Source organism: Ctenopharyngodon idella, chromosome 18 (genome assembly GCF_019924925.1).
Source record: "Ctenopharyngodon idella isolate HZGC_01 chromosome 18, HZGC01, whole genome shotgun sequence".
In the NCBI taxonomy this organism is placed as follows: Eukaryota; Metazoa; Chordata; class Actinopteri; order Cypriniformes; family Xenocyprididae; genus Ctenopharyngodon; species Ctenopharyngodon idella.
This window is the reverse complement of record NC_067237.1, coordinates 8,963,339-8,981,917: the sequence shown is the minus strand read 5'-3', so window position 1 is coordinate 8,981,917 and position 18,579 is coordinate 8,963,339. Positions and strand designations below refer to the sequence as shown.

General features: G+C 42.1%; 1 protein-coding gene across 3 annotated transcripts; it reads left to right on the top strand.

Moving 5' to 3' along the window:
• Positions 1-751: 751 nt before the first annotated feature.
• Positions 752-17,701, top strand: LOC127499878 (trypsin-2-like). Of its 3 annotated transcripts, none has more exons than XM_051870564.1 (6): positions 752-782; positions 16,315-16,397; positions 16,506-16,656; positions 16,872-17,122; positions 17,250-17,386; positions 17,476-17,701. In XM_051870564.1, exons 2-6 carry the CDS (start codon positions 16,358-16,360, stop codon positions 17,623-17,625), a joined length of 729 nt encoding a protein of 242 aa, XP_051726524.1. In that variant the 5' UTR covers positions 752-782; positions 16,315-16,357; the 3' UTR covers positions 17,626-17,701. The 3 variants fall into 3 exon arrangements, with proteins under 3 accessions (XP_051726524.1, XP_051726522.1, XP_051726523.1); XM_051870562.1 differs by having other exon boundaries at positions 753-782; positions 16,263-16,397; XM_051870563.1 differs by lacking the exon at positions 752-782 and adding an exon at positions 7,828-7,882 and having other exon boundaries at positions 16,263-16,397.
• The last annotated feature ends 878 nt before the right edge of the window (positions 17,702-18,579 follow it).

Below are 18,579 nucleotides of genomic sequence, written 5' to 3'. Positions count from 1 at the left end.
ATCAGCCTACCACTGGACTCACTCCAAAATTCACCCTACATTCCAGGTGTCCCTTTTAAAACCTCATCACTCTCCTGTTTCTGTCTCCACAGAGCATGGCCCTGCAGTGGAACCCCCCCTTCCGCTAATCCTGGAGGACGGCACAGCTTAACAAGTTCACAAGATCTTGGACTCTCGGCGCCGTGGTGGTCTTCTAGAGTGTCTGGTGGATTGGGAAGGCTACGGTCCAGCAGAATGGTCCTGGGTTCCCAGAAATGATATCCTCGATCCCACACTGCTTGACGCCTTCCATGCCTCTCACCCAGATAGACCTGCTCCCCGTGGAAGAGGCCGACCACCACAACGTCGGGGTCCCCATTCCTCTGGTGAGGGCCGTGGAAGGGGGGGGGGGGGGGGGGGGGGGGGGGCGTCCTCCATTGTCTTGTGTGCATCCATCTGTCATCCATCCATCCACGATCTCCAAAACCTGTAAGATAAAGACTGTATCAACATCATCATCATCATCATCTCTGCTAAAGTATCATTGCTCTGCTTACTCACCTGATATTCTGAATCATCGCTGTTGTTGTCAATAAATATCCATTCATCTATATTCTCTGTGTCCCGAGTATACTTCCTTAACAATAGGATGTTTCAGCCCTTTGAGTCAGTTAATGACTTTGCTATTTGTGAATATGACACGAGTGAAGCACAAAGCTTTGTTTACAAAAGAAATAATAGGTTAGCAATTAAATGTGACATCACAGCCATGGAAACATTTTGGTTCATGTCGAATGAGAGAGGTACGTGAGTCCATAAATTTAAGCTTTGTATTCTGCTTTGCGAATCGCGATCTGGTCACCCGATTAGCAGAGAATTTAACAATATTCCATTAGTTATTCCACTGAACATGGAATCTCTGTTTCTTTTCCCAAATCTTCACTCACGCAGGGATTATAAACGTTTCTTCCTTTCGTTCACATTTAGGCCCTATTATAGGCTTTTCACATTCTTTACTGTGGTAAAGTAGAAAAAACACCGTAGGACAGAAACCTTTTTGCTTGCACATCAATTTCTATTTAACACAGTTTGTGCTTGTTATTAGACTTTATAAGACGCGTCAAGTTCATTTGTATAGCGCGTTTCACATACTCTGGTGATTTGTAGTTTCGTTTTCTCTGGCAGCGCTAAATCAAACATAGCCTGAATGTGAAGATAAAACTCGCTCTTCAGACCTTTTACAACAAGTGTCAGTTGCTTGTAACATCAGGAGATAACAGGAAGATATTATAAAAGAGAGATGGTCTCTTTCCTGCTCGTGTCCCACATCCTTCTCAAAGCGCCGAGCGGTAGGCTATATGACGCATCTTTGTGTGGAAATAAAAAAACGAATGTTTTTTAAAAATATTTAACTTTCTTATTATTTAGGTTACCATTATTTACCGATATTTATTTAATAGTTTTACAGGCTGTAGTGTGTTGTTTCACTGAAGGAATAGCTAAAATAAACACGCACATCTGTTTCAAAATGGATGTTTGAGCGTTTGTTTATTTTTTTATATTTTAAAATTTATTTCATTGAGGTATATATACACACACAAGCTCCAAATATTTATATGTATGATTACCATCATATTTAATATGTTTTTAAAATAGGCTATATAAAATAGTAAAATAGTTCCAACAGATTTTCCTGTGGTACCAAAATTGGTACAGAGAACCGTAAAATTTTTATGATATTGGTACCGACTACTGGAATTTTGGTACCGTGACAACACTATTAAAAATATAATTTAGTGGTGTCACACCAAAGGACAAGAAAACTTAATACTTTTATAGTGGTTCCAAAAAAGTTAAATATTTGAGCAATTCTGAGACAAAAACTAACCATGTGCACGTGTAATGGGCTTTACAAGGGGCTTCAGTAACATGACCTTGAATGGGGTCCTTCAACTAATTAAATTTGTCCATAGAATTGCCTGATTTAATATCAGGATATGGTGTCACACCAGAGGACATAGTTTTCAGTGGCAAAATGTATCAAGAATTAAAAATTAAATTAAATCAAATAATTTTTTTTAACAACAGGTCCATGTAAAACAAAGAAATGAATAACCATTTACTGCATTTTAAATGATGACAATACTAATTATATTCATTTTTTGTCATGTGTGACAGTGAAAATGCCATGTCACGTCAACAACCCACATGCGCAGTTCATTACAATCGGCACTATAACCGCAGCAAACCTTCAAAAGTTTGGTTAAACTTTGTGAAAAAAGATGACAGCATTGCCAAATGCAATACATGTGGTAAAGATATTTCGTGCAAAGGAGGAAGTGTTGTAGTCGAGACCAGTCCGAGTCCGAGTCAAGACCGAGACCAGAGAGGGTCGAGTCCGAGTCGAGACCGAGACCAGAGAGGTTGGAGTCCAAGACAGGTTCAAGTTCACATAAGGTTGGGTCTGAGACAAGACCTAAAGGAATCTTCAAGAATATGTAAATGTTTGGTGGAAACAATAAAATTGGCACCATACTCATAAAACATACCATATACCTTTCCAACTTTGAAAATTAAGAATGATATGATATGATAATGATATTAGAATGATAGCTGAAAGATCTCATGTGACACTGAAGACTGGAGTAATGATGCTGAAAATTCAGCTTTGCATCACAGAAATACAGTGGGTACGAAAAGTATTCAGACCCCCTTAAATTTTTCACTCTTTGTTATATTGCAGCCATTTGCTAAAATCATTTGTTCATTTTTTTTCCTCATTAATGTACACACAGCACCCCATATTGACATAAAAACACAGAATTGTTGACATTTTTGCAGATTTATTAAAAAAGAAAAACTGAAATATCGATACCGAGTCCAAGACCGAGTCCGAGTCTCGAGTACTACAACACTGCCTCTAATATGATGAAACATTTGTTTTAACACGGCATTAATCTGAAAGAATGCACCATGTTTAAATCTCCCGACCGCGAGTCCTGCTACAGCGCACCAGATACAGCTAATATTAGCCATAGCAGCGTCTCACATTCAGGTACAAAACACAGATGAAAAAAATTTCACCTTCGAATTATTGCTGCATAATTCTGGATAAATTGACAATCATTTTGTTTACTTTATTTTTTAAATAGTGATCATGATTAAATACATTCGGGCAGCTACAGGACAACATGCTCTAGTTTATTTAAAATTATATTTGAAACATTCATTCAATCACTTTTTAAAAATGAATTAATTCAGTGTTTTATTCGATTAGTTAATGGACGATCCACCGTTTTGAACAACTCTTGAATGAATGATTCAATGAAAAATTCATTTTTAAACAGTCACTTGTTGCCATCTAGTGGAGTACTAATATATTCAAGCAACTGCCTGTTATATTAGGACCCTAGCACCGATGGTGTGAGGACCCTATTGTAATTGCTCGGCCAATTCTCCTTTTTCTTCTAAATGAATCACATTTTTGAGGGCCTAAACATGCTCGAAAACTCATGAAACTTTGCACATGTGTCAGAAATGGTAAAAATTTACGTCTGATATGGGTTTTAGAATTAGGTGTGGCAAAATGGCTCAATAGCGCCACCTACAAAATTTCAATTAAGCGCCCTTCGTGCTACGTTTCACGTACAGGTATGAAATTCGGTAGACAGATGTAACAGCCCAATACCTACAAAAAAGTCCCCAGGTGCAAAATCTGTAAACCCAACAGGAAGTGAGATATTTTGAATTTTCTTTGCAAAATTTTGGCAGTTTTTGCCATTTCCACAGGTTCTATTTTTAACAAACTCCTCCTAAAGCTTTAATCAGATCAACATCATATTTAATCAGTCTAATCTAAAGGCCTTTGAGACGTTAAATTACGAAGATCTAGAGTTTTCACTGAAGGGCGTGTCCGTAGCGGCCTGGCAAACTTTGATGTTTCGCCATAAAACAGGAAGCTGTTGTAACTCGGGCATACAATGTCCGATCTATCCAAAACTTCACATGTTTTATTAGAGTCCTGACCTGAAGAAATCTACATGGCAATATTCAATTACAGTCATAGCGCCACCTGTGGGTAACAGGAAATTACATGTTTTACACTGTGATTAATTCCTCATAGAGATTTAACCAGAAGCACATCATATTTGGTCAGTCTAATCTTAAGGCCTTCACGATGTTAAATTTCAAAGATCTTGAGTTTTCGTTGAAGGGCGTGTCCGTGGCGGACTGACAACGTCTGATGTTTCGCCATGAAAGGGGAATCACATTTTGAGGGCCTAAACATGCTCAAAAACTCATGAAACTTTTGCACACGCGTCAGAAGTGGTGAAAATTTACGTCTGATATGGGTTTCAGAATTATGTGTGGCAAGATGGCTCGATAGCACCACCTACACAATTTCAACGAAGTGCCCCTGACGCTACGTTTTACGAACAAGTATGAAATTCGATCCACACATCTAACAGCCCAATGCCTACAAAAAAGTCTCTTGGAGCAAAATCTGCAAACCAACAGGAAGTCAGATATTTTGAATTAACTTTGCAAAATTTGTGCAATTTTTGCCATTTCCAGACAGTGTACTTTAACGAACTCCTCCTAGAGCTTTAATCAGATCAGCATCATATTTGGTCAGTCTAATCAAAAGGCCTTTGCGATGTTAATTTGCGAAGATCTAGAGTTTTCACTAAAGGGCGCGTCTTTGGCTGCCTGACAAAATTCGATGTTTCACCATGAAACAGGAAGTTGTTGTAACTCGGGCATACAATGTCCAGTCTGGCCCAAACTTCACATGTTTTATTAGAGTCCTGGCCTGAAGAGATCTATATGCCAATATTTAGTTAGTCAGAGCGCCACCTGCTGACAACAGGAAACGGCATGCTTTACACTGTAATACACCCCCAGAAACACATTTCAATATGCCACGAAGTGCCAAACATACTAGAAACAGGTTAAATCATGCAACACCTGGCTAAATGCTAATGTATGCGATTAACACCACGAAACAGGAAGTTTTTGTAACTCAGGTATACAATGTCTGATCTGCTCCAATCTTCACATGTTTGATAATAGTCCTGGCCTGAAGACATCTACATGGCAATATTCAGTTACAGTCAAAGCGCCACCTGTTGGCAGCAGGAAGTGTGGCACTTTGAAATGACTTTGCCATAGTTCCCTTTTATTTACTCGCTTACATGCATGTCGCCCACTGTTCACTGTTTTCCTGATGCCAACGGGTGGCGGTGAGCCCGGGTGCGAGGGCCCTTTCATCGCTGCTTGCAGCTTTAATTTATGTTTTTTTTTTTTTTTTTGTGTTATACCTACATAGTTTTGGTTTGTAATTGCTTCTGATCATTCCTTAATAAAAGTGTTATTCATTTCATTATTTGACGAATTGTCACAGTTAACAGTTACAGCCTACTGGTTATAGCCTAAATGTGGCAAGAATAAAAGGTAAAAACATTTTTCTTGAAGTATTCGCTCTTTTTTTCTCTCCAAAAACAATATTGGAATCAGAACCAAGAATCGATAAGAACCAGATTCGGAACCGGAACCGGAATCGCTAAAATTAAAAGGATACCCAACCCTAATCAACACAGAACTTACTTAAACTGGACAATGACAATATTTTCTTCTAGAGCTCATGTACAGTACAGCCAAAACAAACTTTGTTGCATTATTTTCAACAGTTTAAAGCTGCTTTAAAACAATTTGCATTGTAAAAAGCGCTATATAAATAAAGGTGATTTGACTTGTGTCAGGTAGGTTTAAAGGTAGGTTTAAGGAGACAGAATATACAGTTTGTACAGCATAAAAATCATAATCTCTATGGAAAGTCCCCATAAAACATGGAAACCCAATGGGCCCTATTTTAATGATCTAAGCACATGGTCTAAAGCGCACAGCGCAAGTGCGCTTAGGGCGTATACGAATCCACTTTTGCTAGTTTAAGGACAGGAAAAATGGTCGGTACACCCGGTGCATGGTCTAAAAGGGTTGTCCCTATTCTTTTAATGAGTAATGGGTGTGTTTTGGGCGTAACATGCAATGAATCAGTGAGAGTCTCATCTCCCATTCCCTTTAAAAGCCAGTTGTGCGTGTGCCATGGCGGATTCGCTATTTACATGGCGGAATTTGCAAGGGGAAAAACTGAGCGCTTCTCTAGTGAGAAAACGGATCATCTATGGGAAAAGCCAGATTCCACCAAAGCATTTTTATCTTTATGCACACAATAATAATCTTTTACATTGTAATCCTTTTATTTTTAATATTTGGCATGTTTGTGTGCTGCTGCGCATCCTTGTGTGTAAAATAAGCAGAGTGTACGTGCATTGTGCACCTCCATATAGGCGCAAATTACTAACGTGCTCTTTAAATAACAAAACAAATATTGCATCATTGACTTTAGACCAGGTTTCAGTTGGCCAATGGCGCAGTCTATTTCAGTTGCCTCAAAATAGTAACGCGCCAACAATACGCCTGAACACACCTCGTTTTCAGACCAACACGACCATTGGCACAAATGCATTTGCTATTTAAACAGCGTGGCACAGGATGTGAAAATGATAACTGCGTTGGGCTGAAACTAGCAAAAAACACTTATGTCGTGCCTGGCGCCTCATTGCGCCGGGTGTATGATAGAGCTCAATGTGTGTGTGTGTGTGTGTGTAGCCTACATGTTTTTCTATCCCAGTGGGGACTTCAACTTGAATGCATACAGACTCGTGGGGACTCATGGTAGTTCACTATTTGCTAATCAGTAACTACTGTTTTTTTTTTTTCACATTAATTATGAACCTGTATTTAGTAGTTCTTAGTAGTTCTCTGGGAGGTATGAAAAAAACAGTAGTTACTGATTAGCTAACAGTGAACTACCACCTTCAACTGAGCGCTATTACTTACTAATTCATTAATCAGAGTTTCTTGTTAGTTAATAGTAGTTACTAGTGTGTTAATAATGCATTACTCATTTGATCCTGTGTAGTTATTCATTAATGATGGAACAGTATTCTAAAGTGTTACCAAACCTTTATGTCTATGAAGAGTCCCCACAAGGAAACCAGACGTTTGTGTATGTGTGTAACAGTGATAAACATTTCCACTTCTTTCTTTAATTTTCTTAACTCTACACCACCAATGACAAAACAGCCTCCACAAACCCAGATCAAGGGGAAGAGATTGGCCAAGAGTTTTCCCTCAGACTGAGAGTGGTTTTGTTGAAATGGATGAGTAAACGGAACCCACACTTAGAGTTTCAGTCACAAAAGAGATTGACTATACTAAAATTGTAGCTGTAAGGTGTACTTCATTCTGTAAGAATTATGTTTTTTTCTAGTGCTTTTTATACAATTCAAGCACATCTTTTAGCTAACACATTACTGTAGGATTGTCAAAAGAAAGTCGATACTTAAATTTTAAAAACGTAACTGTACCAGTCTTTAGTATTGAATATCAGGTCAGTCTGGCACTGCTTTTAAATGCTCCCATGCATATTTGTGTGAGCGTGCTGTGAAGACCCTCAAACGGTTCTGTTTACAATGTGTTTTTGCAGCATTGTAGCCAATCACACACTTTTTTTTTTAGCACGTGAATGCAATGGCCAATCTCTTATTTATAACCAACAATGTATAATGATGAAGTAAATAAGAGATTCATTGTGCAGCACAGACAGATTTTTTATTACAACAGTAGTTCCCTTTCGAAAGGGAACTGTGAACCGGTGAACACGTGAACGGGTGTCTGAAAGCAATTGTCAAATCCTACCAATCCTGTTGGCTGGCGACAGCCTATGACGTCATCATAGCGCGACCCTGAAGTATATAAGGAGCGCCTAGAGAACCAGTCAGTATCCTTTTTCTTCTTCAGGGACTGTTTTGTCTGTTTGGCGATTACATCGAATCCGGTAAGAGTATTTACTATGTCTGACAAACATTTCAGAAAGTGTGCTGATCCCTGTCCCAGGTTTTTGACTCCCGGTGACAAACACAATCTGTGCGTTTTCTGTCTGGGGGAAGAGCACGCATGGTCAGTGCTTGAGGGCGCTGTCTGTGCGAATTGTGAGCGTCTATTAGTGCGAATTGTGAGCGTCTATCAATGAAAACGCTCCGCTCTCGTCTGGCCCTTTTCTCGAGGGGAGAGGAGCCGGCATCGCTGCCTGGTGGTTCTGGCCCCGCTCGTGCTGAGGCAGAGCGGTGGCTGAAATCGTGGGGCTCGCAGATGGAGCTTGCAGAGGAATTTAAGAGAGGTGTAAATCTCTCTCAACCCTCTGTAGCTGACGGGGGTGAGCTGTTGGATGATAACGACGTCTTGTCTTTGACATCGTCAGATCCAGCAGTGAGTGCTCTTCTGGCTGCAAGCTCAAGAGAGCAGGAGATGGTTGTTGAAGAGGAAGCAGTTGAGCCTGCTGAAACTTCAAAGCCTCCCTGCCCTGCATATGAGGAGCTGCTTGAAGTTATGGAACGCGCTTCTGGCAGACTGCAGCTTCCCTGGGAGCACGCGGACGGCTTGACGAGCGGTTCCTTTCTGGCCATAACAAAGCAGCCGCCATGAGCCTTCCATTCCTTTCTGATCTTAATGTGGAGATCGAGAAGGCATGGAATAACCCATATTCGGCTCGTATTCATCTGCATCAGCGGGCGAATTTCGCTGATGTGGACGGATTGAGCCAGCATGGGTATGTGTCGATGTCCCCTATTTACGAGACGTTCGCAAACTATCTCGTCACTGCGCAGGCCCCGACACTGAAAGCTCCAGTCCTGCCTTCTAAGCCCCTGAAAGTAACTTCTCGCTTGAATGGCAGTGCATACACAGCAGCGGGTCAGGCTGGTGCGACATTACACACCATGGCGGTGTTACAGGCCTACCAAGCTGACTTGCTGAGGGATCTGGATCAGGGGCAGGGTCTGTCCCCTGAGGCGGTAGAAGAGCTGCGCCGCACCACGGATCTGGCTCTCCGGGCCACTAAGCAAACCGCTGCTTCGATTAGAAAGATTGATGGCAGCGATGGTGGCCACGGAGAGACACCTGTGGTTGAACCTGGCTGACATCGGGGAGAAAGAAAAGGGCTTTCTCCTCAATGCACCGGTTTCACCCTCTGAACTTTTCGGTACCTCCGTCGAGGCAGTGGTAGGGAAGTTCAGAGAGGCGAAGGCGCACTCGGTGCTTTTTAAGAACTACATACCGCTCAGATCCGATCCTGGGCCCAGACAGACAGGAGGTCCTGGCCCGTTCCGATTCGAGGATCGGAGACAGGGCCAGAGGTCCAGTGTTGCCTCTCGGGCACCTCCTCCTCCTCAGAGTAAGTCCCAGAGAAGGCAGGACACTAGGAAGAAGAAGCAGGATCTCAGGGAGGTAATCAACCACAGACGCCAGCAGCGTCAGTGATTGGTTTCCTCTCTGCGAGGGTAGTTCACTTCTACCCTCTCCTTTCCTCTTCCACCTCCTGGTTATGGAATTTTAAAACGTAACAAGCTCAGGCTTTCTTACAGTCAGGCTGAGGACGGGGCCCATGATGAATAAGATTCTGATGGCCCACCTTCTAAGTAAAAAGGCTCCCTTACAGATTCCATCCCTTACACGATAGGAGTCTTCGGTCTTCGAACCGCAGGAAAGTAAGCTGATTCTATATTTACATCTGACCTTAAGTTTTCCTGTATGGTTTTTCCTGGGCGTGTAGGGAGGAAAAATAGAACAAGGGGTTTTTAAGGGCTCTGAAGTTTTAAAAACCATTAGGTTGGCATGAACGATTGTTTTTGGTTTGGCTAACAAAATGGCCGCCTTTACAGCCACCATTGGTAGAGTAGCTTCTCCTCTGGTTATAGCTAGAGTTGTTTTGAGATTAGCACTCTTTACTTCAGATAGATCTATGTTTAGCGTCTGCCTCCTGAGCCGCCTGACATTGTTGGCTTGGATTGAGCTTTGCTCCTTTGAGCTCTTATTTTAGAGTTTTTAGAGTAGTCTGTTCTCTCATGAGTTTGTAGGCTGAGTTTTAGCCCCCAGGCAGATCTATGCTTATGTGTGGCCCTATGGGCCCACAGCTTAGCTGGCCTAGGCTAAGAACTAGGGTTAGGTGTCATTCTGAGTTGTAGGCCCCGTTTGGGCCTCCTTTAGAGCATGATGGCATAGGTTCGTACTCCTCTTGCTTTAAGAGTAAAAAGGTGTTTTTACCAAGTACATGACCTGGTGGTTTTATGGCTCTGGTTGAATTAAGCTAGTTAACCTCACTTGAGAAGTTTGGTTATTCTACTTGGCTCCCTTAGAGCTTAGAACACTGCTGTGAGCTGATGCCACGTGTCTGGAAGTCATAGGCCCTTTTTTGGGCCTCCTGCAGGGCGTGTTGGCGTATGCTGTACTCCTCTTGCTTTAAAGAGTAAAAGTGTTTTTACTGAGTGCACTGCTCGTTGGATTGTGTTAGGTAGACTGTTATGTGGGCACCCTCAGTCTAATCTGCTGGATTTGCTTATCAGCAAGCAAGCTATTCAGGTGTGTGGCCCTCACAGGCCTCCCTTTAAACTTCCTCCTCCCATTTCTGGGTGTTCTCTAAGCAGACTGAGCGCATGCTGGCCTTTAGCAAGGCTGCTGTAATGTATTGCTACACGTGTAGAATTTGTGTCATGTGGCAGGCCCCCTCTTGGGCCTCCATGATTTTGTGCCTACAGTATGGTTTATCTGTTAGGTCGAGCTCTGTACTCCCTATTGCCTCCCTATTGAAGATCAGCCCCCAGGCTGTTAAATGTACTCCCCTTGTTGGGTTCCTTTGGAGTGCACAGCCTCCTCAATGCAAATAATTACGTGCCAAGTAGATCCTAGGTTTGAGCAGAGTATTACTCCCCTCATTAGTAAGGTTAAAAAAGCGCTAAGCTGAGTCTTGCTCTCCGGGATGCCCGTCTCTACGCTCTGGTCTGAGTTAGTTTCTGCCTCTTTTGCAGTCACTCTTACTGGATATCTTCTCTGAAGAAATGTGATTGGAGACTCTGTGATCAGACAGGTTGTTGGCCAAGACTAGGTTTCTGTAAAGTAGACCAGGTCAGGCCTCCCTGGTGGCAATTAGGGTCGAGTACGTTCCCCTGACAAGTGACTGGCTAGGGTTCCCTCGGGCCCCCTGGCCACATTCCTTTAAAGGTACTCTCTTTTCCTAAAAGAAGCTGGTTCCAGAAGCCTTTGAGCGGCCTTGGTAGGCCTTCTGCGGGAGGCCTCTTTGAGGCTTATAGCTTGGGCTGTTGGCCATAGGGAATGCTGTCACTGACAGTCTATATGTGACCCGTAGGGGAAGTGGTTCTGGCACTTCAGTTGAAGCTGCTAGTTCTGACGTTTGTCGAGCCATTTGGCATGCACTCCCCTCAGCATGGCGGCGTGGGTTTATCGTTCCCCAATGCGTTTCCGAACGCAGTGTAGAGTTCCCTTTCGAAAGGGAACGTCTCAGGTTACGTATGTAACTATGGTTCCCTGAGAACAGGGAACGAGACACTGCGTTTCCCAGCCATGCATCAGGACTGCCTGCTGAACAGTCCCTTCAGATGATAAGGTACTGACTGGTTCTCTAGGCGCTCCTTATATACTTCCAGGTCGCGCTATAATGACATCATAGGCTGTCGATGGCCAATAGGATTGGTAGGATTTGACAATTGCTTTCAGACACTGGCTCATGTGATGGCGTTCCCCAATGCGTTTCCAAACGCAGTGTCTCGTTCCCTGTTCTCAGGGAACTACGGTTACATACATAACCTGAGACGTTTTCACTCAGTCGGTGAGCTTGTGCTGCAGCTGAACTGAAGTGATATCAGCTTCATTGATTATAAAGGCATCGCTCTTTGCTCGCTTTCTGTATATAGCCCATTCACAATTTGAATAAAGGTTTATTTCTCATTCTGCTAAGTACACACTTCAAAGTTTCGAGAGTGACAACTGTATTAAAATGAGAGACTGAACTGGAACTGTGATGTTTGACAAACATCTGATTTTCATTTTATTAATAACTTTTCAGTTAATTTTTTAATGCAATGTTTATTTAACTGAACAATATTTGAAGGATACATGCTAATGTTTTAATGTATTATTTACTTATAATCATTAATTGCATTAAAATAAACTAATTACATTTATTTAATATATTTAATTTTCAAATAGTTAAATTAAGAAAATACAACAAAATAGTTACAACAGTTTTTGCTATGGTACCGAAATTGGTTTATTGACACTTTATATTGCAGATTATTGACAGAGTCAGGTGTCTACAAAAGTTTTCAGATAATACTGCACTTGTATTAGGTGTGTGAAGAAGGCCCATCTTCTTCTTGAGATGGGCCTCAAGAATGACAAATTTGAAATGGGCTCCAGCATCTTCAGATCATTCTACACATGCACTATAGAGACCATCCTGTCTGGTTCTATTACCACCTGGTTTGGAAACAGTACTGCTGCAAACCGCAAAGCTCTGTAGAGGGTAGTACGAACAGCCCAGCACATTATTGCAGGTAATAATATTGTAATGCATTTTTTTTTTTTCATTAAATGGTGACGAGACTAAAGAGATAATTATTGATAACTTAAATTTTTTAAGTAAATTTATTTTATGATAAGTATAGTATAAATGCATCAACATTTCTATGTTCTATCTGAAAATACCACATGATTGTACTCTATTAATGCTCTCTTTTAATGGAGTTGTAAAGTAGTAAAGCTTTTAGTGTACATTTAGATGAAATATAGTGTACTTTAAGACAGTACAGTGGTTCATTGTTTACAGTCATGTGAAAAAGTTAGGACACCCTATTGAATTCCATGGTTTTCTGTATCAGGGCATAATAAAAGAAGCATTTGGCCCTTGGCAGGTCTTAAAATTTGGAAAATAAAACCTCAGATGAGCAACAACACTTGACATAGCACACAGTTTCATTATGTGTTTAGCAAAAATAAAGCCAAAATGGAAAGCCATGGGTGACAAACTTAGGACACTCTTACTGTTAACATAGGAATTAAGATTGAGAGTAACAGTCAGGCACTGCAAATCAAATGCCTCTGATTATAAAATTTTTCAAAAGTGTGATGATTTATGTTGGTTTAATCACCGAATTGCATGATTTGGCTCATTTTTCCTGAGTAGTGGTGTATTTTAGACACACAGTTATCTGAGAGGACTTGGTTTAGTAAGCATTAATATCTGTGTAACGCAGTTCGTAGATACGGGAAGAAGGAGGCGGGAACCGGCGAACGTTCAACACAACTTTAATATATAAAATAAACAAATACAAAACGAAGTAATGCCAGCAGACCCTCACGGACGTCTGCCGGCCACACAAACATAATAAAACCATAAAATAAAATCCAGGCCTGGTCCTCTCTTGTCCTTCACTGTCGTCGCTCCCCTTTTATGCTTCCGGAGCTCCTCCGTGAGAGACTCGAGACCAGTGCAACGCGCAGCTGACGCTCATTAACACTCGCGTCACCGGCCTCGCGCCGTTCCCTCACGGCTCTTGCCCGCCCTGCTCGTCACAATCTGACACTAACATTAATCACTGCTTTAACCTAGCTATTAATGTCCTTGTCATTTTCATTTCACTTAGTGGGAATATTGGTGTCACAGACATGCCAAGCTCCTCCATCTGCCAATCACTGCGCACTCCCTCACCAGAATACTGATCACACACACCTGCTACCCATCAGCACCTCATCACCACAGACTTTAAAACACTCCACTCACCTCTGTCAGTTGTCTGGTCTCGTTCATACGAAGGACTCCTCAAGTTGATCTCCCTGTATACTCGATTACCTACCTGTTCTACTCCAGCGTGTTTTCCCATCGTCTGTGTGTGAGTGTGTTCACCTTCTCCGTTCCTCCATCCAGTCTTCGGCCATCCACTCTACCTCCATCCTCTAACCTGCAAGAAAAGGACAGTATCAGTATTGTTAATTCATCCCTTCTATTATCCTTTGCCATCTACTTACCTTCTCTGCTGTTGTTTACCTGGCTGTTCCTCAATAAAATACCATCTGCTTGCAATCTGTGTCTCCCGCTATTCTGTCCGTAACAGAAGAACCGACCCACAGAATGATTTATGAGGACTACATTTCACAGAACGGCCGGTCGCTGGAGGAATATGATGAGGTGTATCTACAGCTCTATCACGAGACACGCGGGGATGATGAATCGTTGAAACAGCATTTCTGGAGCAGGGTGGACGATATTCTGGATGAGATGATGCTGTTGAACGAGGATTACCTTTCATCGAGTTCGTCGACTATGCCTTGTGGGTCTGCGGATCCTCTCTCCCCGTGGGAGTCATCGAGAACAACGACACCAATATCTCCGACTCCCCAGGACGGTCAACACCTCCAGCAGCCATCTCTCTGCCCGCTCCAGAGAAAACCCTTCGTCCCAGCCCGGAGTGTCCGGGTACGACCGAGAGACCTCCCGCAGCGATTCCAGTGATGACGCCAATGCCCGCTACGGAGTTTGAACCTGAGCCAGCACCCGCCGCAGACCACGAGCTTAAGCCGTGCTCCGCCGTTGTCCGCCATCACTAAAGCTCCACCGGGCTCCCTCGTTCCTCCAGTTCCACCTTGGTCTCTCGTCTCCCTGGTTTCGCTGCAGACATCCGGGCCTCCGACTGTGCCTTGACCCTCCTCCCCTCCAGCTTCACCGGGATCCTCCTTCCCTCCAGTTCCACCGAGGTCCTCGCTCCTCCCGGTGTCGCCCCGTTCTGTCAGACCTCCGCCTCCACCTGGGTCTCTCAAGCCGATGACGCCACCTTGGTCCTCCAGAACCAGGCCACGAACCAATGCAACTGGAGAATAATCGACTGACATTCACTGAGCGGCAGAGGCTGCTGTCTCGGGGTCTGTGTTTATATTGTGGTGCTACTGGGCATGTCATCTCAACATGCCCCATTCGTCCTCCTCATCCCATGGTGAGTGCCATTCTTCCCTCCATTAAGAGAATGAAGCCACTTTCAACTATTGTAATGCTTACTGCTGTCTATGTTTCCATTCCAGTCAATGCCCTCCTCGACTCTGGGTCAGCCGGTAACTTCATCTCTGGTGCCCTCTGCCACCAGCTCAAACTCAAGACCACTACCACGCCGTCCATCTACCAGATCCACTCCATAACTAGCAAGCAGATCAACCCGGTCACTTATCAGCTCCAGCTACCACCACAGTACATGATTCACCCCACTTTCCACGTTTCACTCCTCAAACCTCACCACACTTCTGTTTCTGTTCCCACAGAGCCTGGCACGACAGCGGATTCCCCCTTCCTCTCATCCTGGAGGACGGTGCGGCATATCAGGTCAATGAAATCTTGTACTCCCGGCGCCGTGGTGGTCTACTAGAATACCTGGTGGACTGGAAGGGCTACGGTCCCGAAGAGCGCTCAGGGTACCTAGAAACGACATCCTTGATCCTTCCCTGCTCGACACCTTCCATGCTACTCACCCAGATCGACCTGCTCCCTGTGGAAGAGGACGACCACCACGTCTTTAACCACGTCTTTAACCACCACGTCGGGGTCCTCGGCCCTCTGGAGCGGGCCATGTCACAGACACACCAGGCTGCTCCATCAGCCAATCACTGTGCACTCCCTCACCAGAATACTGATCACACACACCTGCTCCCCATCAGCACCTCATCACCACAGACTTTAAAACACTCCACTCACCTCTGTCAGCTGCTTGGTCTCGTTCATACGAAGGACTCCTCAAGTTGATCTCCCTGTATACTCAATTACCTACCTGTTCTACTCCAGCGTGTTTTCCCATCGTCTGTGTGTGAGTGTGTTCACCTTCTCCGTTCCTCCATCCAGTCTCCGGCCATCCACTCTACCTCCATCCTCTAACCTGCAAGAAAAGGACAGTATCAGTATTGTTAATTCATCCCTTCTATTATCCTTTGCCATCTACTTACCTTCTCTGCTGTTGTTTACTTGGCTGTTCCTCAATAAAACACCATCTGCTTGCAATCTGTGTCTCCCGCTATTCTGTCCGTAACAATTGGTTAGTTTATTTGATTTTGTTTCTATTTTTTTTTTTTTGTCTCTTGTATTGATTGAACCTTTAAGTAAACAATAAACATACTGTACAATTAAAAAGTCTTAAGTTTTGTGTCACTCAAAAAGTAAAACAGCATTTTGGTCATCTGTTTTTATGTAAGCTTTATACTGTCATAAGTCAACGCTTCCCTCCAATGCATTTTTTTTATGCCTGTGGAAAACTGAATAAGGACTGTTGTCTCACATGCTCATTGTTACTTCCGAATCATTTGTTGTGATCTTATTGGTTGTTCTGTAGGTGTGTTAAAACAATCGCTTAAAAGCATGAATGCTGGTCTTGAACTTTGCAGAAGTGCTCTAAAGCTATGAGCAGTCCTTCTCTCCTCCACTGCAATGAAGACTGTTGTGTTCACTTTGCTGGTTGTGGCTGTGGGTATGTAGATCTCTCTTATTAGTCATTATTTATGACAATTGTTAGTTTATGTCTACACTGACATGTATTATAAATAATCTTTAACATTAATAAAAGAACAATTCAAAGTTTGCAGCACAGGTGATAAAATCATTGGAGGTTATGAATGTCCGTCCCACTCCCAGCCATGGCAAGTGTATCTTACGGATGGGCGTCAAGCATGTGGAGGATCTTTGATTAATGAAAGATGGGTTGTGTCTGCTGCTCACTGCAAGTTCATGTGAGTATACCCTCCCTTTTTCAGTTTTTTTTTTCCCCCATGTTAAACCTACTTCCCCATCAAACATTCCTTTTTCACTATGGAGTACCTTTTTAAGGAATCGATTGGCAAACGGTTGTTGCTGTTTCCTCTTTCTGAATGTGTACACTGAAATTCAATATTCTAATAGAATAAACATTATATTAGAGCTGAGTAAAATATTCCTTGTCAAATAGACATGACGATCTCTATGTCCACTTGGGAAAACACAACTTGGATGTTACTGAAGACACAGAGCAGAAGATCACGGTGGAGAAGGAGATTCGTTACCCGAAATTTAACGATCAGCCTCATAACAATGATATCATGCTGATCAAGCTGAGAAAGCCTGCCATCTTCAACAAGTATGTAAAGCCAATCCCTCTGACAACCAGCTGCACTTCTGCAGGGGAGCAGTGCTTGATTTCTGGATGGGGCGACACTGAAGGTGAGATGGCTGAGTAATGAAAATCTTCTTATACTTTAATATAATATTGTCAGGCATAAAAACATGCATTCAGTCATTAGATATGTAAAGATGACAAATTTTAGCGCTGTTCATATTCTTTTTCCAGTTGGCCCTGCTTCTGTCTTGCAGTGTTTGAATTTGCCTGTACTCTCAAAGACGCAGTGTAAGGGTGCATATGATACATTAATAACTGAAAACATGTTCTGCGCTGGATTCATGGAGGGAGGCAAAGACTCGTGTACAGTATGTCACTTAGTCTTCCTCTTTATATGGATTTTTTATTTTTATAAAAACACAATTTTGTCCTTTTCATTGTCCAATTTTCTTCTCAGGGGGATTCTGGTGGCCCTGTAGTGTGCAACGGAAAACTAAAAGGTGTTGTTTCCTTTGGCGAAGGCTGTGCTCAGCCAGGCTTTCCTGGGGTTTATGCTGAGGTGTGTCGCTATACTGACTGGATCAAAGACATCATAGCTAATAAGTAACTCTTTGTTCAGCCTGGTCGGTCCTTTACAAGTTCATTTTCCTAATTATCTGCAATTAAATTCAGTTTGAAGCATGTATGTGTTTCTATCTTTTATTTTTATAAGGACATTATGTTTTTAAGCTTTTTTTTCATGCACTCATGCACTGTTCGATTTCTGGCGACTGCCTGTATGGTCCGGGTCATATTGACCTTAATTGAATTCAATACAATTCTCCAAAAATCACACTATGACAAAAAAAAACATACAATCATGTACAAAATAATTAATAATTTTAATATCAATACTTTTCAACACATTACAAAAAATAAATATATTTATAAATATTTTTTTATAAAAATGTTTTTAACCACTATTTTTAAGACTACCCCTCCCCCCACCCGTGGGACATTCACCATTATACATTTATAACAATAATATCTTAGTCTAAACCTAAAGTAATCTTGACAAACTATATATCACTTGAAAGCTTTCAGACTCTAGTTTTCATATTTGGTGACTGATTTTCAAAAGAAATGACAGAGCAATAGATAAATAGCGATAGATTCTTCATTTGTGATGTGGTGCCAAACTATAACACAAGCTCTGATTCTTTCCATATGTTTTTATATGTTTCAGGGATTGAATGCAAACCAAATATTAACATTACTGCCTAAACTTCTTCTAAATAGGATGTCTACTTCATAAATATTTTGAAAAGTATGGAAAAATATGGTTCAGATCACTCAAACCATATATGGAAATCGAAGAGTCCTTATATGGTCACTGGTGGAGTCAGGATGTCATATAGTGAAAAAGTTTGGTACTGCGCCCAAAAAAAATCTTACTGAAAGTTCTTTTTTTTTTTTTTGAGATATCAACCTAAATTTTGGTACAGAACTTGTTCAGATATTTAGCTTTGATTTTCTTGAAGTTTTAGCATTTAACATGTTTTAAAAATACATATATATATAT